This window comes from Coregonus clupeaformis, unplaced genomic scaffold, assembly GCF_020615455.1.
Source record: "Coregonus clupeaformis isolate EN_2021a unplaced genomic scaffold, ASM2061545v1 scaf0292, whole genome shotgun sequence".
NCBI lineage: Eukaryota > Metazoa > Chordata > Actinopteri > Salmoniformes > Salmonidae > Coregonus > Coregonus clupeaformis.
Window position 1 is genome coordinate 420,001 of NW_025533747.1, and position 20,822 is coordinate 440,822.

General features: G+C 56.4%; 1 protein-coding gene across 1 annotated transcript in view; it reads right to left on the reverse strand.

Annotated features, from left to right (window-relative positions):
• Window positions 1-20,822, reverse strand: part of wdr19 (WD repeat domain 19) — a 108,925-nt gene that overhangs the window by 74,957 nt on the left and 13,146 nt on the right. The window contains exons 8-11 of the mRNA XM_045214640.1: window positions 17,702-17,814; window positions 17,197-17,370; window positions 16,919-16,989; window positions 1,586-1,758 (exon numbers count right to left, since the gene is read on the reverse strand). Of these exons, the coding sequence (XP_045070575.1) occupies window positions 1,586-1,758; window positions 16,919-16,989; window positions 17,197-17,370; window positions 17,702-17,814 (531 nt within the window). The remainder of the gene's footprint in view (window positions 1-1,585; window positions 1,759-16,918; window positions 16,990-17,196; window positions 17,371-17,701; window positions 17,815-20,822) is intronic.

Genomic DNA, 20,822 nt, shown 5'->3' on the forward strand with positions numbered 1-20,822 from the left:
CCAAGGTGCGCTGTTCAGAATGGTGTTTTCCAAGGTGCGCTGTTCAGAATGGTGTTTTCCAAGGTGCGCTGTTCAGAATGGTGTTTTCCAAGGTGCGCTGTTCAGAATGGTGTTTTCCAAGGTACGCTGTTCAGAATGGTGTTTTCCAAGGTGCGCTGTTCAGAATGGTGTTTTCCAAGGTGCGCTGTTCAGAATGGTGTTTTCCAAGGTGCGCTGTTCAGAATGGTGTTTTCCAAGGTGCGCTGTTCAGAATGGTGTTTTCCAAGGTGCGCTGTTCAGAATGGTGTTTTCCAAGGTGCGCTGTTCAGAATGGTGTTTTCCAAGGTGCGCTGTTCAGAATGGTGTTTTCCAAGGTGCGCTGTTCAGAATGGTGTTTTCCAAGGTGCGCTGTTCAGAATGGTGTTTTCCAAGGTACGCTGTTCAGAATGGTGTTTTCCAAGGTGCGCTGTTTAGAATGGTGTTTTCCAAGGTGCGCTGTTCAGAATGGTGTTTTCCAAGGTGCGCTGTTCAGAATGGTGATTTCCAAGGTGCGCTGTTCAGAATGGTGTTTTCCAAGGTGCGCTGTTCAGAATGGTGTTTTCCAAGGTACGCTGTTCAGAATGGTGTTTTCCAAGGTGCGCTGTTCAGAATGGTGTTTTCCAAGGTACGCTGTTCAGAATGGTGTTTTCCAAGGTGCGCTGTTCAGAATGGTGTTTTCCAAGGTGCGCTGTTCAGAATGGTGTTTTCCAAGGTGCGCTGTTCAGAATGGTGTTTTCCAAGGTGCGCTGTTCAGAATGGTGTTTTCCAAGGTGCGCTGTTCAGAATGGTGTTTTCCAAGGTGCGCTGTTTAGAATGGTGTTTTCCAAGGTGCGCTGTTCAGAATGGTGTTTTCCAAGGTGCGCTGTTCAGAATGGTGTTTTCCAAGGTACGCTGTTCAGAATGGTGTTTTCCAAGGTGCGCTGTTTAGAATGGTGTTTTCCAAGGTGCGCTGTTTAGAATGGTGTTTTCCAAGGTGCGCTGTTTAGAATGGTGTTTTCCAAGGTGCGCTGTTTAGAATGGTGTTTTCCAAGGTGCGCTGTTCAGAATGGTGTTTTCCAAGGTGCGCTGTTCAGAATGGTGTTTTCCTCACGAATTGCATTTTTAGCAAATGTTTAAAAAAAATAACGTTTTATTAACAGCTTCATTACATGAGTTGCATGTTCTGTTAAAATGTATGACCATAATCTAAATGGGATTCTGAGCACCGTGTGTGGACGCCCTAATGTGTTATGCACCCAATGAAAATGGGTCCAGTACATTTCTCAAATGGGTCCGGTAAATTTAAAAACACTGCATTGGAGTCATTTAGCAGACGCTCATATCCATAGTGACTTACAGGAGAAATTAGGGTTAAGTGCATTGCTCAAGGGCACACTGACCGATTTTTCACCTAGACGGCTTGCGGATTCAAACCAGCGACCTTCCGGTTACTGGCCCAACACTCTTAACCGCTAAGCTACCTGCCGCCCGGTGCCACGTTTTCCTAACGGAAACCCTGAGCCACGGTGACCTCCAGCAGGGAGGTCAGGTAGGCCAGGCAGGGTCCCGCAGCTGTCTGTGTTCTCACCCCCTCTACACGGTTAGACACAGTGACCTCCAGCAGGGAGGTCAGGTAGGCCAGGCGGGTCCCGCAGCTGTGCCCCAGAATGGGGAGACGGGTCAGGAAGACATGCAGGGTTCCTCTCTGGGTGGAGACGGCCAACAACTGACCATCATCAGTCCAGCTCAACTGGTCCAGACCTGGAGGGGGACACACACACACACACACACACACACACACACACGGAGGCACAGACACACACACACACACACACACACACACACACACAGACAGACAGACAGACAGACAGCACACACACACACACACACACACGGAGGCACAGCACACACACACACACACACACACACACACACACACAGACAGACAGACACACACACACACACACGAAGGCACAGACACACACCAAAGTTGAAGTTAACTGCATTGTATGACTTTAAATCTGTTCCACTAACACACAGAAACAGAAACAGTTCAGTTCCTGCATCTCAAATAGCCCCCTACTCCCTCTGTAAAGCCCTACAGCCCTGTGGTCCCTGTAGCCCCCCTACTGCCTCTGTAAAGCCCTACAGCCCTGTGGTCCCTGTATCCCCCCTACTGCCTCTGTAAAGCCCTACAGCCCTGTGGTCCCTGTAGCCCCCCTACTGCCTCTGTAAAGCCCTACAGCCCTGTGGTCCCTGTAGCCCCCCTACTGCCTCTGTAAAGCCCTACAGCCCTGTGGTCCCTGTATCCCCCCTACTGCCTCTGTAAAGCCCTACAGCACTGTGGTCCCTGTATCCCCCTACTGCCTCTGTAAAGCCCTACAGCCCTGTGGTCCCTGTATCCCCCCTACTGCCTCTGTAAAGCCCTACAGCACTGTGGTCCCTGTAGCCCCCTACTGCCTCTGTAAAGCCCTACAGCACTGTGGTCCCTGTAGCCCCCTACTGCCTCTGTAAAGCCCTACAGCCCTGTGGTCCCTGTAGCCCCCTACTGCCTCTGTAAAGCCCTACAGCCCTGTGGTCACTGTAGCCCCCTACTGCCTCTGTAAAGCCCTACAGCCCTGTGGTCCCTGTAGCCCCCTACTGCCTCTGTAAAGCCCTACAGCACTGTGGTCCCTGTAGCCCCCTACTGCCTCTGTAAAGCCCTACAGCACTGTGGTCCCTGTAGCCCCCTACTCCCTCTGTAAAGCCCTACAGCCCTGTGGTCCCTGTAGCCCCCTAATGCCTCTGTAAAGCCCTACAGCCCTGTGGTCCCTGTAGCCCCCTACTGCCTCTGTAAAGCCCTACAGCCCTGTGGTCCCTGTAGCCCCCTACTGCCTCTGTAAAGCCCTACAGCACTGTGGTCCCTGTAGCCCCCTACTGCCTCTGTAAAGCCCTACAGCCCTGTGGTCCCTGTAGCCCCCTACTGCCTCTGTAAAGCCCTACAGCCCTGTGGTCACTGTAGCCCCCTACTGCCTCTGTAAAGCCCTACAGCCCTGTGGTCCCTGTAGCCCCCTACTGCCTCTGTAAAGCCCTACAGCCCTGTGGTCACTGTAGCCCCCTACTGCCTCTGTAAAGCCCTACAGCCCTGTGGTCCCTGTAGCCCCCTACTGCCTCTGTAAAGCCCTACAGCACTGTGGTCCCTGTAGCCCCCTACTGCCTCTGTAAAGCCCTACAGCCCTGTGGTCCCTGTAGCCCCCTACTGCCTCTGTAAAGCCCTACAGCCCTGTGGTCCCCTACTGCCTCTGTAAAGCCCTACAGCCCTGTGGTCCCATACTGACTCTGTAAAGCCCTACAGCCATGTGGTCCCATACTGCCTCTGTAAAGCCCTACAGCCCTGTGGTCCCTGTATCCCCCTACTGCCTCTGTAAAGCCCTACAGCCCAGTGGTCCCTGTATCCCCCTACTGCCTCTGTAAAGCCCTACAGCCCTGTGGTCCCTGTAGCCCCCTACTGCCTCTGTAAAGCCCTACAGCCCTGTGGTCCCTGTAGCCCCCTACTGCCTCTGTAAAGCCCTACAGCCCTGTGGTCCCTGTAGCCCCCTACTGCCTCTGTAAAGCCCTACAGCCCTGTGGTCCCTGTAGCCCCCTACTGCCTCTGTAAAGCCCTACAGCCCTGTGGTCCCTGTAGCCCCCTACTGCCTCTGTAAAGCCCTACAGCCCTGTGGTCCCTGTAGCCCCCTACTCCCTCTGTAAAGCCCTACAGCCCTGTGGTCCCTGTAGCCCCCTACTCCCTCTGTAAAGCCCTACAGCCCTGTGGTCCCTGTAATACCCTACTGCCTCTGTAAAGCCCTACAGCCCTGTGGTCCCTGTAACACCCTACTGCCTCTGTAAAGCCCTACAGCCCTGTGGTCCCTGTAGCCCCCTACTGCCTCTGTAAAGCCCTACAGCCCTGTGGTCCCTGTAGCCCCCCTACTGCCTCTGTAAAGCCCTACAGCCCTGTGGTCCCTGTAGCCCCCTACTGCCTCTGTAAAGCCCTACAGCCCTGTGGTCCCTGTAGCCCCCCTACTGCCTCTGTAAAGCCCTACAGCCCTGTGGTCCCTGTAGCCCCCCCTACTGCCTCTGTAAAGCCCTACAGCCCTGTGGTCCCTGTAGCCCCCTACTGCCTCTGTAAAGCCCTACAGCCCTGTGGTCCCTGTAGCCCCCTACTGCCTCTGTAAAGCCCTACAGCCCTGTGGTCCCTGTAGCCCCCTACTGCCTCTGTAAAGCCCTACAGCCCTGTGGTCCCTGTAGTCCCCTACTGCCTCTGTAAAGCCCTACAGCCCTGTATCTCCCTACTGCCTCTGTAAAGCCCTACAGCCCTGTGGTCCCTGTAGCCCCCTACTGCCTCTGTAAAGCCCTACAGCACTGTGGTCCCTGTAGCCCCCTACTGCCTCTGTAAAGCCCTACAGCCCTGTGGTCCCTGTAGCCCCCCTACTCCCTCTGTAAAGCCCTACAGCCCTGTGGTCCCTGTAGCCCCCTACTGCCTCTGTAAAGCCCTACAGCACTGTGGTCCCTGTAGCCCCCCTACTCCCTCTATAAAGCCCTACAGCCCTGTGGTCCCTGTAGCCCCCTACTGCCTCTATAAAGCCCTACAGCCCTGTGGTCCCTGTAGGTTCCCTACTGCCTCTGTAAAGCCCTACAGCCCTGTGGTCCCTGTAGCCCCCTACTGCCTCTGTAAAGCCCTACAGCCCTGTGGTCCCTGTATCCCCCTACTCCCTCTGTAAAGCCCTACAGCCCTGTGGTCCCTGTAGCCCCCTACTGCCTCTGTAAAGCCCTACAGCCCTGTGGTCCCTGTAGCCCCCCTACTGCCTCTGTAAAGCCCTACAGCCCTGTGGTCCCTGTATCCCCCCTACTGCCTCTGTAAAGCCCTACAGCCCTGTGGTCCCTGTAGCCCCCTACTGCCTCTGTAAAGCCCTACAGCCCTGTGGTCCCTGTAGCCCCCTACTCCCTCTGTAAAGCCCTACAGCCCTGTGGTCCCTGTAGCCCCCTACTGCCTCTGTAAAGCCCTACAGCCCTGTGGTCCCTGTAGCCCACTACTGCCTCTGTAAAGCCCTACAGCCCTGTGGTCCCTGTAGCCCACTACTCCCTCTGTAAAGCCCTACAGCCCTGTGGTCCCTGTAGCCCCCTACTGCCTCTGTAAAGCCCTACAGCCCTGTGGTCCCTGTATCCCCCTACTGCCTCTGTAAAGCCCTACAGCCCTGTGGTCCCTGTAGCCCCCTACTGCCTCTATAAAGCCCTACAGCCCTGTGGTCCCTGTAGCCCCCTACTGCCTCTGTAAAGCCCTACAGCACTGTGGTCCCTGTAGCACCCTACTGCCTCTGTAAAGCCCTACAGCCCTGTGGTCCCTGTAGCCCCCTACTGCCTCTGTAAAGCCCTACAGCCCTGTGGTCCCTGTAGTCCCCCTACTGCCTCTGTAAAGCCCTACAGCCCTGTGGTCCCTGTAGCCCCCTACTCCCTCTGTAAAGCCCTACAGCCCTGTGGTCCCTGTAGCCCCCTACTGCCTCTGTAAAGCCCTACAGCCCTGTGGTCCCTGTAGCCCCCTACTGCCTCTGTAAAGCCCTACAGCCCTGTGGTCCCTGTATCCCCCTACTGCCTCTGTAAAGCCCTACAGCCCTGTGGTCCCTGTAGCCCCCCTACTGCCTCTGTAAAGCCCTACAGCCCTGTGGTCCCTGTAGCCCCCTACTGCCTCTGTAAAGCCCTACAGCCCTGTGGTCCCTGTATCCCCCTACTCCCTCTGTAAAGCCCTACAGCCCTGTGGTCCCTGTAGCCCCCTACTGCCTCTGTAAAGCCCTACAGCCCTGTGGTCCCTGTAGCCCCCTACTGCCTCTGTAAAGCCCTACAGCCCTGTGGTCCCTGTATCCCCCTACTGCCTCTGTAAAGCCCTACAGCCCTGTGGTCCCTGTAGCCCCCCTACTGCCTCTGTAAAGCCCTACAGCCCTGTGGTCCCTGTAGCCCCCTACTCCTCTGTAAAGCCCTACAGCCCTGTGGTCCCTGTAGCCCCCTACTGCCTCTGTAAAGCCCTACAGCCCTGTGGTCCCTGTAGCCCACTACTCCCTCTGTAAAGCCCTACAGCCCTGTGGTCCATGTAGCCCACTACTCCCTCTGTAAAGCCCTACAGCCCTGTGGTCCCTGTAGCCCCCTACTGCCTCTGTAAAGCCCTACAGCCCTGTGGTCCCTGTATCCCCCTACTGCCTCTGTAAAGCCCTACAGCCCTGTGGTCCCTGTAGCCCCCTACTGCCTCTATAAAGCCCTACAGCCCTGTGGTCCCTGTAGCCCCCTACTGCCTCTGTAAAGCCCTACAGCACTGTGGTCCCTGTAGCCCCCTACTGCCTCTGTAAAGCCCTACAGCCCTGTGGTCCCTGTAGCCCCCTACTGCCTCTGTAAAGCCCTACAGCCCTGTGGTCCCTGTAGTCCCCCTACTGCCTCTGTAAAGCCCTACAGCCCTGTGGTCCCTGTAGCCCCCTACTGCCTCTGTAAAGCCCTACAGCCCTGTGGTCCCTGTAGCCCCCTACTGCCTCTGTAAAGCCCTACAGCCCTGTGGTCCCTGTAGCCCCCTACTGCCTCTGTAAAGCCCTACAGCCCTGTGGTCCCTGTATCCCCCCTACTGCCTCTGTAAAGCCCTACAGCCCTGTGGTCCCTGTAGCCCCCCTACTGCCTCTGTAAAGCCCTACAGCCCTGTGGTCCCTGTAGCCCCCTACTCCCTCTGTAAAGCCCTACAGCCCTGTGGTCCCTGTAGCCCCCTACTGCCTCTGTAAAGCCCTACAGCCCTGTGGTCCCTGTAGCCCACTACTCCCTCTGTAAAGCCCTACAGCCCTGTGGTCCCTGTAGCCCACTACTCCCTCTGTAAAGCCCTACAGCCCTGTGGTCCCTGTAGCCCCCTACTCCCTCTGTAAAGCCCTACAGCCCTGTGGTCCCTGTATCCCCCTACTGCCTCTGTAAAGCCCTACAGCCCTGTGGTCCCTGTATCTCCCTACTGCCTCTGTAAAGCCCTACAGCCCTGTGGTCCCTGTAGCCCCCTACTCCCTCTGTAAAGCCCTACAGCCCTGTGGTCCCTGTAATACCCTACTGCCTCTGTAAAGCCCTACAGCCCTGTGGTCCCTGTAACACCCTACTGCCTCTGTAAAGCCCTACAGCCCTGTGGTCCCTGTAGCCCCCTACTGCCTCTGTAAAGCCCTACAGCCCTGTGGTCCCTGTAGCCCCCCTACTGCCTCTGTAAAGCCCTACAGCCCTGTGGTCCCTGTAGCCCCCTACTGCCTCTGTAAAGCCCTACAGCCCTGTGGTCCCTGTAGCCCCCTACTGCCTCTGTAAAGCCCTACAGCCCTGTGGTCCCTGTAGGTTCCCTACTGCCTCTGTAAAGCCCTACAGCCCTGTGGTCCCTGTAGCCCCCTACTGCCTCTGTAAAGCCCTACAGCCCTGTGGTCCCTGTATCCCCTACTGCCTCTGTAAAGCCCTACAGCCCTGTGGTCCCTGTAGCCCCCTACTGCCTCTGTAAAGCCCTACAGCCCTGTGGTCCCTGTAGCCCCCTACTGCCTCTGTAAAGCCCTACAGCCCTGTGGTCCCTGTATCCCCCTACTGCCTCTGTAAAGCCCTACAGCCCTGTGGTCCCTGTAGCCCCCCTACTGCCTCTGTAAAGCCCTACAGCCCTGTGGTCCCTGTAGCCCCCTACTCCCTCTGTAAAGCCCTACAGCCCTGTGGTCCCTGTAGCCCCCTACTGCCTCTGTAAAGCCCTACAGCCCTGTGGTCCCTGTAGCCCACTACTGCCTCTGTAAAGCCCTACAGCCCTGTGGTCCCTGTAGCCCACTACTCCCTCTGTAAAGCCCTACAGCCCTGTGGTCCCTGTAGCCCCCTACTCCCTCTGTAAAGCCCTACAGCCCTGTGGTCCCTGTACCCCCTACTGCCTCTGTAAAGCCCTACAGCCCTGTGGTCCCTGTAGCCCCCTACTGCCTCTGTAAAGCCCTACAGCCCTGTGGTCCCTGTATCCCCCTACTGCCTCTGTAAAGCCCTACAGCACTGTGGTCCCTGTAGCACCCTACTGCCTCTGTAAAGCCCTACAGCCCTGTGGTCCCTGTAGCCCCCTACTGCCTCTGTAAAGCCCTACAGCCCTGTGGTCCCTGTAGTCCCCCTACTGCCTCTGTAAAGCCCTACAGCCCTGTGGTCCCTGTAGCCCCCTACTCCCTCTGTAAAGCCCTACAGCCCTGTGGTCCCTGTAGCCCCCTACTGCCTCTGTAAAGCCCTACAGCCCTGTGGTCCCTGTAGCCCCCTACTGCCTCTGTAAAGCCCTACAGCCCTGTGGTCCCTGTATCCCCCTACTGCCTCTGTAAAGCCCTACAGCCCTGTGGTCCCTGTAGCCCCCCTACTGCCTCTGTAAAGCCCTACAGCCCTGTGGTCCCTGTAGCCCCCTACTGCCTCTGTAAAGCCCTACAGCCCTGTGGTCCCTGTATCCCCCTACTCCCTCTGTAAAGCCCTACAGCCCTGTGGTCCCTGTAGCCCCCTACTGCCTCTGTAAAGCCCTACAGCCCTGTGGTCCCTGTAGCCCCCTACTGCCTCTGTAAAGCCCTACAGCCCTGTGGTCCCTGTATCCCCCTACTGCCTCTGTAAAGCCCTACAGCCCTGTGGTCCCTGTAGCCCCCTACTGCCTCTGTAAAGCCCTACAGCCCTGTGGTCCCTGTAGCCCCCTACTCCTCTGTAAAGCCCTACAGCCCTGTGGTCCCTGTATCCCCCCTACTGCCTCTGTAAAGCCCTACAGCCCTGTGGTCCCTGTAGCCCACTACTCCCTCTGTAAAGCCCTACAGCCCTGTGGTCCATGTAGCCCACTACTCCCTCTGTAAAGCCCTACAGCCCTGTGGTCCCTGTAGCCCCCTACTCCCTCTGTAAAGCCCTACAGCCCTGTGGTCCCTGTATCCCCCTACTGCCTCTGTAAAGCCCTACAGCCCTGTGGTCCCTGTAGCCCCCTACTGCCTCTGTAAAGCCCTACAGCCCTGTGGTCCCTGTAGCCCCCTACTGCCTCTGTAAAGCCCTACAGCACTGTGGTCCCTGTAGCCCCCCTACTGCCTCTGTAAAGCCCTACAGCCCTGTGGTCCCTGTAGCCCCCTACTGCCTCTGTAAAGCCCTACAGCCCTGTGGTCCCTGTAGCCCCCTACTGCCTCTGTAAAGCCCTACAGCCCTGTGGTCCCTGTAGCCCCCTACTCCCTCTGTAAAGCCCTACAGCCCTGTGGTCCCTGTAGCCCCCTACTGCCTCTGTAAAGCCCTACAGCCCTGTGGTCCCTGTAGCCCCCTACTGCCTCTGTAAAGCCCTACAGCCCTGTGGTCCCTGTATCCCCCTACTGCCTCTGTAAAGCCCTACAGCCCTGTGGTCCCTGTAGCCCCCTACTGCCTCTGTAAAGCCCTACAGCCCTGTGGTCCCTGTAGCCCCCTACTCCCTCTGTAAAGCCCTACAGCCCTGTGGTCCCTGTAGCCCCCTACTGCCTCTGTAAAGCCCTACAGCCCTGTGGTCCCTGTAGCCCACTACTCCCTCTGTAAAGCCCTACAGCCCTGTGGTCCCTGTAGCCCACTACTCCCTCTGTAAAGCCCTACAGCCCTGTGGTCCCTGTAGCCCCCTACTCCCTCTGTAAAGCCCTACAGCCCTGTGGTCCCTGTATCCCCCTACTGCCTCTGTAAAGCCCTACAGCCCTGTGGTCCCTGTATCTCCCTACTGCCTCTGTAAAGCCCTACAGCCCTGTGGTCCCTGTAGCCCCCTACTCCCTCTGTAAAGCCCTACAGCCCTGTGGTCCCTGTAATACCCTACTGCCTCTGTAAAGCCCTACAGCCCTGTGGTCCCTGTAACACCCTACTGCCTCTGTAAAGCCCTACAGCCCTGTGGTCCCTGTAGCCCCCTACTGCCTCTGTAAAGCCCTACAGCCCTGTGGTCCCTGTAGCCCCCCTACTGCCTCTGTAAAGCCCTACAGCCCTGTGGTCCCTGTAGCCCCCTACTGCCTCTGTAAAGCCCTACAGCCCTGTGGTCCCTGTAGCCCCCTACTGCCTCTGTAAAGCCCTACAGCCCTGTGGTCCCTGTAGCCCCTACTCCTCTGTAAAGCCCTACAGCCCTGTGGTCCCTGTAGCCCCCTACTGCCTCTGTAAAGCCCTACAGCCCTGTGGTCCCTGTAATCCCCCTACTGCCTCTGTAAAGCCCTACAGCCCTGTGGTCCCTGTAACACCCTACTGCCTCTGTAAAGCCCTACAGCCCTGTGGTCCCTGTAGCCCCCTACTGCCTCTGTAAAGCCCTACAGCCCTGTGGTCCCTGTAGCCCCCTACTGCCTCTGTAAAGCCCTACAGCCCTGTGGTCCCTGTAGCCCCCTACTGCCTCTGTAAAGCCCTACAGCCCTGTGGTCCCTGTAGCCCCCCTACTGCCTCTGTAAAGCCCTACAGCCCTGTGGTCCCTGTAGCCCCCCTACTGCCTCTGTAAAGCCCTACAGCCCTGTGGTCCCTGTAGCCCCCCTACTGCCTCTGTAAAGCCCTACAGCCCTGTGGTCCCTGTAGCCCCCTACTGCCTCTGTAAAGCCCTACAGCCCTGTGGTCCCTGTAGCCCCCTACTGCCTCTGTAAAGCCCTACAGCCCTGTGGTCCCTGTAGTCCCCCTACTGCCTCTGTAAAGCCCTACAGCCTGGTCCTGTATCCCCCTACTGCCTCTGTAAAGCCCTACAGCCCTGTGGTCCCTGTAGCCCCCTACTGCCTCTGTAAAGCCCTACAGCCCTGTGGTCCCTGTAGCCCCCTACTGCCTCTGTAAAGCCCTACAGCCCTGTGGTCCCTGTAGCCCCCTACTCCCTCTGTAAAGCCCTACAGCCCTGTGGTCCCTGTAGCCCCCTACTGCCTCTGTAAAGCCCTACAGCCCTGTGGTCCCTGTAGCCCCCCTACTGCCTCTGTAAAGCCCTACAGCCCTGTGGTCCCTGTAGGTCCCCCTACTGCCTCTGTAAAGCCCTACAGCCCTGTGGTCCCTGTAGCCCCCTACTGCCTCTGTAAAGCCCTACAGCCCTGTGGTCCCTGTATCCCCCTACTGCCTCTGTAAAGCCCGCTGAGCCTGTGGTCGCTGGTTCTAAGCCCAGAGCCGACTGGTGCTGTCGATGTGCCCTTGAACACTAACCCTAGCCCTGTAGTCGCTCTGTAAGCGCCTGCAATGACTATGACTAAAGCCCTACAGCCCTGTGGTCCCTGTAGCCCCCTACTGCCTCTGTAAAGCCCTACAGCCCTGTGGTCCCTGTAGCCCCCTACTGCCTCTGTAAAGCCCTACAGCCCTGTGGTCCCTGTATCCCCCTACTGCCTCTGTAAAGCCCTACAGCCCTGTGGTCCCTGTAGCCCCCTACTGCCTCTGTAAAGCCCTACAGCCCTGTGGTCCCTGTAGCCCCCCTACTCCCTCTGTAAAGCCCTACAGCCCTGTGGTCCCTGTAGCCCCCTACTGCCTCTGTAAAGCCCTACAGCCCTGTGGTCCCTGTAGCCCACTACTCCCTCTGTAAAGCCCTACAGCCCTGTGGTCCCTGTAGCCCACTACTCCCTCTGTAAAGCCCTACAGCCCTGTGGTCCCTGTAGCCCCCTACTCCCTCTGTAAAGCCCTACAGCCCTGTGGTCCCTGTATCCCCCTACTGCCTCTGTAAAGCCCTACAGCCCTGTGGTCCCTGTAGCCCCCTACTGCCTCTATAAAGCCCTACAGCCATGTGGTCCCTGTAGCCCCCTACTGCCTCTGTAAAGCCCTACAGCACTGTGGTCCCTGTAGCCCCCTACTGCCTCTGTAAAGCCCTACAGCCCTGTGGTCCCTGTAGCCCCCTACTGCCTCTGTAAAGCCCTACAGCCCTGTGGTCCCTGTAGTCCCCCTACTGCCTCTGTAAAGCCCTACAGCCCTGTGGTCCCTGTAGCCCCCTACTCCCTCTGTAAAGCCCTACAGCCCTGTGGTCCCTGTAGCCCCCTACTGCCTCTGTAAAGCCCTACAGCCCTGTGGTCCCTGTAGCCCCCTACTGCCTCTGTAAAGCCCTACAGCCCTGTGGTCCCTGTATCCCCCTACTGCCTCTGTAAAGCCCTACAGCCCTGTGGTCCCTGTAGCCCCCCTACTGCCTCTGTAAAGCCCTACAGCCCTGTGGTCCCTGTAGCCCCCTACTCCCTCTGTAAAGCCCTACAGCCCTGTGGTCCCTGTAGCCCCCTACTGCCTCTGTAAAGCCCTACAGCCCTGTGGTCCCTGTAGCCCACTACTCCCTCTGTAAAGCCCTACAGCCCTGTGGTCCCTGTAGCCCACTACTCCTCTGTAAAGCCCTACAGCCCTGTGGTCCCTGTAGCCCCCTACTCCCTCTGTAAAGCCCTACAGCCCTGTGGTCCCTGTATCCCCCTACTGCCTCTGTAAAGCCCTACAGCCCTGTGGTCCCTGTAGCTTCCCTACTGCCTCTGTAAAGCCCTACAGCCCTGTGGTCCCTGTAGCCCCCTACTGCCTCTGTAAAGCCCTACAGCCCTGTGGTCCCTGTAGCCCCCTACTGCCTCTGTAAAGCCCTACAGCCCTGTGGTCCCTGTAGCCCCCTACTGCCTCTGTAAAGCCCTACAGCCCTGTGGTCCCTGTAGCCCCCTACTGCCTCTGTAAAGCCCTACAGCCCTGTGGTCCCTGTAGCCCCCCTACTGCCTCTGTAAAGCCCTACAGCCCTGTGGTCCCTGTAGCCCCCTACTGCCTCTGTAAAGCCCTACAGCCCTGTGGTCCCTGTAGCCCCCTACTGCCTCTGTAAAGCCCTACAGCCCTGTGGTCCCTGTAGTCCCCTACTGCCTCTGTAAAGCCCTACAGCCCTGTGGTCCCTGTAGCCCCCTACTGCCTCTGTAAAGCCCTACAGCCCTGTGGTCCCTGTATCCCCTACTGCCTCTGTAAAGCCCTACAGCCCTGTGGTCCCTGTAGCCCCCTACTGCCTCTGTAAAGCCCTACAGCCCTGTGGTCCCTGTAGCCCCCTACTGCCTCTGTAAAGCCCTACAGCCCTGTGGTCCCTGTAGCCCCCTACTGCCTCTGTAAAGCCCTACAGCACTGTGGTCCCTGTAGCCCCCTACTGCCTCTGTAAAGCCCTACAGCCCTGTGGTCCCTGTAGCCCCCTACTGCCTCTGTAAAGCCCTACAGCCCTGTGGTCCCTGTAGTCCCCCTACTGCCTCTGTAAAGCCCTACAGCCCTGTGGTCCCTGTAGCCCCCCTACTGCCTCTGTAAAGCCCTACAGCCCTGTGGTCCCTGTAGCCCCCTACTGCCTCTGTAAAGCCCTACAGCCCTGTGGTCCCTGTAGCCCCCTACTGCCTCTGTAAAGCCCTACAGCCCTGTGGTCCCTGTAGCCCCTACTGCCTCTGTAAAGCCCTACAGCCCTGTGGTCCCTGTAGTCCCCTACTGCCTCTGTAAAGCCCTACAGCCCTGTGGTCCCTGTAGCCCCCTACTGCCTCTGTAAAGCCCTACAGCACTGTGGTCCCTGTAGCCCCCTACTGCCTCTGTAAAGCCCTACAGCCCTGTGGTCCCTGTAGCCCCCTACTGCCTCTGTAAAGCCCTACAGCCCTGTGGTCCCTGTAGCCCCCTACTGCCTCTGTAAAGCCCTACAGCCCTGTGGTCCCTGTAGCCCCCTACTGCCTCTGTAAAGCCCTACAGCCCTGTGGTCCCTGTAGCCCCCTACTGCCTCTGTAAAGCCCTACAGCCCTGTGGTCCCTGTAGCCCCCTACTGCCTCTGTAAAGCCCTACAGCCCTGTGGTCCCTGTAGCCCCCTACTGCCTCTGTAAAGCCCTACAGCCCTGTGGTCCCTGTAGCCCCCTACTGCCTCTGTAAAGCCCTACAGCCCTGTGGTCCCTGTAGCCCCCCTACTGCCTCTGTAAAGCCCTACAGCCCTGTGGTCCCTGTACCCCCTACTGCCTCTGTAAAGCCCTACAGCCCTGTGGTCCCTGTAGCCCCCTACTGCCTCTGTAAAGCCCTACAGCCCTGTGGTCCCTGTAGCCCCCTACTGCCTCTGTAAAGCCCTACAGCCCTGTGGTCCCTGTAGCCCCCTACTGCCTCTGTAAAGCCCTACAGCCCTGTGGTCCCTGTAGCCCCCTACTGCCTCTGTAAAGCCCTACAGCACTGTGGTCCCTGTAGCCCCCCTACTGCCTCTGTAAAGCCCTACAGCCCTGTGGTCCCTGTAGCCCCCTACTGCCTCTGTAAAGCCCTACAGCCCTGTGGTCCCTGTAGCCCCCTACTGCCTCTGTAAAGCCCTACAGCCCTGTGGTCCCTGTATCTCCCTACTGCCTCTGTAAAGCCCTACAGCACTGTGGTCCCTGTAGCCCCCTACTGCCTCTGTAAAGCCCTACAGCACTGTGGTCCCTGCCCCCTACTGCCTCTGTAAAGCCCTACAGCACTGTGGTCCCTGTAGCCCCCTACTGCCTCTGTAAAGCCCTACAGCCCTGTGGTCCCTGTAGCCCCCTACTGCCTCTGTAAAGCCCTACAGCACTGTGGTCCCTGTAGCCCCCTACTGCCTCTGTAAAGCCCTACAGCACTGTGGTCCCTGTAGCCCCCTACTGCCTCTGTAAAGCCCTACAGCCCTGTGGTCCCTGTAGCCCCCTACTGCCTCTGTAAAGCCCTACAGCCCTGTGGTCCCTGTAGCCCCCTACTGCCTCTGTAAAGCCCTACAGCCCTGTGGTCCCTGTAGCCCCCTACTGCCTCTGTAAAGCCCTACAGCCCTGTGGTCCCTGTAGCCCCCCTACTGCCTCTGTAAAGCCCTACAGCCCTGTGGTCCCTGTAGCCCCCTACTGCCTCTGTAAAGCCCTACAGCCCTGTGGTCCCTGTACCCCCTACTGCCTCTGTAAAGCCCTACAGCCCTGTGGTCCCTGTAGCCCCCCTACTGCCTCTGTAAAGCCCTACAGCCCTGTGGTCCCTGTATCCCCTACTGCCTCTGTAAAGCCCTACAGCCCTGTGGTCCCTGTAGCCCCCTACTGCCTCTGTAAAGCCCTACAGCCCTGTGGTCCCTGTAGCCCCCTACTGCCTCTGTAAAGCCCTACAGCCCTGTGGTCCCTGTAGTCCCCTACTGCCTCTGTAAAGCCCTACAGCCCTGTGGTCCCTGTAGCCCCCTACTGCCTCTGTAAAGCCCTACAGCCCTGTGGTCCCTGTAGGCCCCCTACTGCCTCTGTAAAGCCCTACAGCCCTGTGGTCCCTGTAGCCCCCTACTGCCTCTGTAAAGCCCTACAGCCCTGTGGTCCCTGTAGCCCCCTACTGCCTCTGTAAAGCCCTACAGCCCTGTGGTCCCTGTAGCCCCCTACTGCCTCTGTAAAGCCCTACAGCCCTGTGGTCCCTGTAGCCCCCTACTGCCTCTGTAAAGCCCTACAGCCCTGTGGTCCCTGTAGCCCCCTACTGCCTCTGTAAAGCCCTACAGCCCTGTGGTCCCTGTAGCCCCCTACTGCCTCTGTAAAGCCCTACAGCCCTGTGGTCCCTGTAGCCCCCTACTGCCTCTGTAAAGCCCTACAGCCCTGTGGTCCCTGTAGCCCCCTACTGCCTCTGTAAAGCCCTACAGCACTGTGGTCCCTGTAGCCCCCTACTGCCTCTGTAAAGCCCTACAGCCCTGTGGTCCCTGTAGCCCCCTACTGCCTCTGTAAAGCCCTACAGCCCTGTGGTCCCTGTAGCCCCCTACTGCCTCTGTAAAGCCCTACAGCCCTGTGGTCCCTGTAGCTCCCCTACTGCCTCTGTAAAGCCCTACAGCACTGTGGTCCCTGTAGCCCCCTACTGCCTCTGTAAAGCCCTACAGCACTGTGGTCCCTGTAGGTTCCCTACTGCCTCTGTAAAGCCCTACAGCACTGTGGTCCCTGTAGCCCCCTACTGCCTCTGTAAAGCCCTACAGCCCTGTGGTCCCTGTAGCCCCCTACTGCCTCTGTAAAGCCCTACAGCCCTGTGGTCCCTGCCCCCTACTGCCTCTGTAAAGCCCTACAGCACTGTGGTCCCTGTAGCCCCCTACTGCCTCTGTAAAGCCCTACAGCCCTGTGGTCCCTGTAGCCCCCTACTGCCTCTGTAAAGCCCTACAGCCCTGTGGTCCCTGTAGCCCCCTACTGCCTCTGTAAAGCCCTACAGCCCTGTGGTCCCTGTAGCCCCCTACTGCCTCTGTAAAGCCCTACAGCCCTGTGGTCCCTGTAGCCCCCTACTGCCTCTGTAAAGCCCTACAGCCCTGTGGTCCCTGTAGCCCCCTACTGCCTCTGTAAAGCCCTACAGCACTGTGGTCCCTGTAGCCCCCTACTGCCTCTGTAAAGCCCTACAGCACTGTGGTCCCTGTAGCCCCCTACTGCCTCTGTAAAGCCCTACAGCCCTGTGGTCCCTGTAGCCCCCTACTGCCTCTGTAAAGCCCTACAGCACTGTGGTCCCTGTAGCCCCTACTGCCTCTGTAAAGCCCTACAGCCCTGTGGTCCCTGTAGCCCCCTACTGCCTCTGTAAAGCCCTACAGCCCTGTGGTCCCTGTAGCCCCCTACTGCCTCTGTAAAGCCCTACAGCCCTGTGGTCCCTGTAGCCCCCTACTGCCTCTGTAAAGCCCTACAGCCCTGTGGTCCCTGTAGCCCCCTACTCCCTCTGTAAAGCCCTACAGCCCTGTGGTCCCTGTAGCCCCCTACTGCCTCTGTAAAGCCCTATAGCCCTGTGGTCCCTGTAGCCCCCTACTGCCTCTGTAAAGCCCTACAGCCCTGTGGTCCCTGGAACAAAGTAGTGCCCTACAAAGGGAATAGGGCCCATTTGGGACACAGAACCTGACTGTATTCCAACTGTGTGTGTGTGTGGATGGTGTATTTGTGTGTGTGTGTGGTGTGTGTGTGTGTATGTGTGTGTGTGTATGTGTGTGTGTATGGTGTATGTGTGTGTGGTGTGTGTTTGTGTGTATGGTGTGTGTGTGTGGTGTGTGGTGTATGTATGTGTGTGTGTGTGTGTGTGTATGGTGTATAACCTTTAGTCTCATCATCCAGGTTAACGATGGCGTCCATCTCCTTCAGTTCAGACAGATCATGGATCTTTATACTGCAACACACACACACACTATTTATTACGGAATCTCTGCAGTGTGTGTGTGAGAGTGTGTGTGTGTGTGTGTGTGTGTGAGTGTGAGTGTGTGTGTGAGAGTGTGTGTGAGTGTGAGTGTGTGTGTGAGAGTGTGTGTGTGTGAGTGTGAGTGTGTGTGAGTGTGTGAGTGTGAGTGTGTGTGTGTGTGTGTGTGTGTATGTGTACCTGTTGTCACCACAGGAAGCAGCCTTGTTGAGAGCAGGGGAGATGGCTACACTGGTCAGGCTGTCTTTATGGTTGTGAGCCTGGAACAGTTCCTGACCGATCTCTCTGATGTGAGTAGAGATCACCACAAAATAACCCTGAGAGAAACCAATCAAGATGTAGCCATCACCGTACCTGGGAGGGGGGAGGAGAGGAGAGGAGGAGGGGGAGGGGGAGAGAGAGAGGGGAGGGGGAGGGGGAGAGGAGAGAGGGAGGGAGGGAGGGAGGGGGGAGGAGAGGAGGGAGGGGGGGAGAGGAGGGAGGGGGGGGAGGAGGAGAGGAGGGAGGGGGGGAGAGGAGGGAGGGGGAGAGAAGTTACAAACAGAAATAGCCAAAGAAATCTGTCATGTGAGTGAATATGTGAGTGACTGAGTGAGTGTGTGAGTGTGTGTGAGTGAGTGAGTGTGAGTGTGTGAGTGTGTGAGTGAGTGAGTGAGTGACTGAGTGAGTGTGAGTGTGTGAGTACCAGCGATAGGAGATGATGTGTCCGTAGCGCTGTTGGAAGGCCAGCTCTATGGGGTTGTCAGGGTCGTTGAGGTTAAACAGGAACAGGGTCTTCTTCCCCACGGCAACACTTACCTGATGGGGTCAGAGGTCAAAGATGAGTGATTATAGGCTCGCGTCCCAAAAGGGCACCCTATACCCTACATAGTGGACTACTTTCTAGTGTGTCAGTTGTGTTGGTCTCTGAGAACAGAGCACACACACCGCAACGCTGCCGGACAGATCACTCTCCACATCGGGCTCTGGTCGAACCCTGTCCCACTCCGCTCCCCCGGACCCTTCCTCCCGTATGGGTGTCATAGCAACACGCCGGACCCTTCCTCCTGTATGGGTGTCATAGCAACACGGAGCACAGGGGTCAAACTCATACGCGTCTGCAGGTTCACTCCTCCCTTGTACTTGATTGATGAATTGAGGTCAAGTGATTAGTTAGGACCTCCCCCCTCACCTGGTTGTCTTCATCTGACACATAGTGATGAGTTAGGACCTCCCCTCACCTGGTTGTCTAGGTCTTCATCTGACACATAGTGATTAGTTAGGACCTCCCCTCACCTGGTTGTCTTCATCTGACACATAGTGATTAGTTAGGACCTCCCCTCACCTGGTTGTCCAGGGCTTCATCTGACACATAGTGATTAGTTAGGACCTCCCCTCACCTGGTTGTCTTCATCTGACACATAGTGATTAGTTAGGACCTCCCCTCACCTGGTTGTCTTCATCTGACACATAGTGATTAGTTAGGACCTCCCCCCTCACCTGGTTGTCTTCATCTGACACATAGTGATTAGTTAGGACCTCCCCCCACACCTGGTTGGCTTCATCTGACACATAGTGATTAGTTAGGACCTCCCCTCACCTGGTTGTCTTCATCTGACACATAGTGATTAGTTAGGACCTCCCCTCACCTGGTTGTCTTCATCTGACACATAGTGATTAGTTAGGACCTCCCCTCACCTGGTTGGAATGAGTTGGACACCCCTGATGTAGAGAGAGGTAGGTATCTAAGTAGGGCCCTATTTAAAACTAGTGCACTATGTAGGGAATAGGTTGCAGTTATGCCCCCGAGGTACAGTGCCTTCGGAAAGTATTCAGACCCCTTGACTTTTTCCACATTCTGTTACATTACAGCTTTATTCTGAAATTGATTAAATGTTTTTTTCCCCTCATCAATCTACACACAATACCCCATAACGACAAAGCAAAAACAGGGTGTTTTATTTTTCTGCACAATTTTTTTAATTTTAAATAAGTCAGAGAGCTCTGGCTGGGCCACTCAAGGACATTCAGAGACTCGTCCCGAAGCCACTTGGCTGTGTGTTTAGGGTCGTTGTCCTGTTGGAAGGTAAACCTTCGCCCCAGTCTGAGGTCCTGAGCGCTCTGGAGCAGGTTTTCATCAAGGATCTCTCTGTACTTTGCTCCGTTCATCTTTCCCCTCGATCCTGACTAGTCTCCCAGTCCCTGCCGCTGAAAAACATCCCCACAGCATGATGCTGCCACCACCATGTTTCACCGTAGGGATGGTGCCAGGCTTCCTCCAGACGTGACGCTTGGCATTCAGGCCAAAGAGTTCAATCTTGGTTTCATCAGACCCAGAGAATCTTGTTTCTCATGGTCTGAGAGTCCTTTAGGTGCCTTTTGGCAAACACTAAGCGGGCTGTCATGTGCCTTTTACTGAGGAGTGGCTTCCGTCTGGCCACTCTATCATAAAGGCCTGAGTGGTAGGGTGCTGCAGAGATGTTTGTCCTTCTGGAAGGTTCTCCCATCTCCACAGAGGAACTCTAGAGCTCTGTCAGAGTGACCATCGGGTTCTTGGTCACCTCCCTGACCAAGGCCCTTCTCCCCCGATTGGCCGGGCGGCCAGCTCTAGGAAGAGTCTTGGTGGTTCCAAACTTCTTCCATTTAAGAATGATGGAGGCCACTGTGTTCTTGGGGACCTTCAATGCTGCAGAAATGTTTTGGTACACTTCCCCAGATCTGTGCTTTGACACAATCCTGTCTCGGAGCTCTACGGACAATTCCTTCGACCTCATGGCTTGGTTTTTGCTCTGACATGCAATGTCATCTGTGGGACCTTATATAGACAGATGTGTGCCTTTCCAAATCATGTCCAATCAATTGAATTTACCACAGGTGGACTCCAATCAAGTTGTACAAACATCTAAAGGATGATCAATGGAAACAGGATGCAATTTCGAGGCTCATAGCAAAGGGTCTGAAAACATATGTTAAATTGAAATTTAAATCCATTTTAGAAAAAGGGTGTAACGTAACAAAATGTGGATAAAGTAAAGGGGTCTGAATACTTTCCGAATGCACTTTAGGTAGGTATCTAGGCAGAGCCCTAGTCAAAGGTAATGCTCTGTGTACTCTCTCTCTCAGATATGACTAGACTCTCCTCTTTCTCTCCTCTCTCACTCTACCCATATTATGTCCATCCTGCTCTCATCCCAGCTGTCCCTCCATCTCTCCTCCTCTTCTTCCTTCTCTGCACACATCACTCGTCTCTTAGCACAGCAACTCTGACCAGGACACAACCGTCACAACACAGAACACCCAATGAGAAGACAGAATAAAAAGACAAAATGAGAAGACAGAATGAGAAGATGGAATGAGTAGACAGAATGAGAACATGGAATGAGAAGACAATGAGTAGACAGAATGAGAAGAAAGAATGAGAACATGGAATGAGAAGACGGAATGAGAACATGGAATGAGAAGACAGAATGAGAACATGGAATGAGAAGACAGAATGAGAACATGGAATGAGAAGACGGAGTGAGAACATGGAATGAGAAGACAGAATGAGAACATGGAATGAGAAGAAAGAATGAGAACATGGAATGAGAAGACAGAATGAGAATATGGACTGAGAAGATGGAATGAGAAGACGGAATGAGTAGACAGTATGAGAACATGGAATGAGAAGACAGAATGAGAAGACAGACTGAATAGACAGAATGAGAACATGGAATGAGAAGACAGAATGAGAAGACAGAATGAGAAGACGGAATGAGAAGACGGAATGAGAAGACAGAATGAGAAGATGGAATGAGAAGACGGAATGAGAAGACGGAATGAGAAGA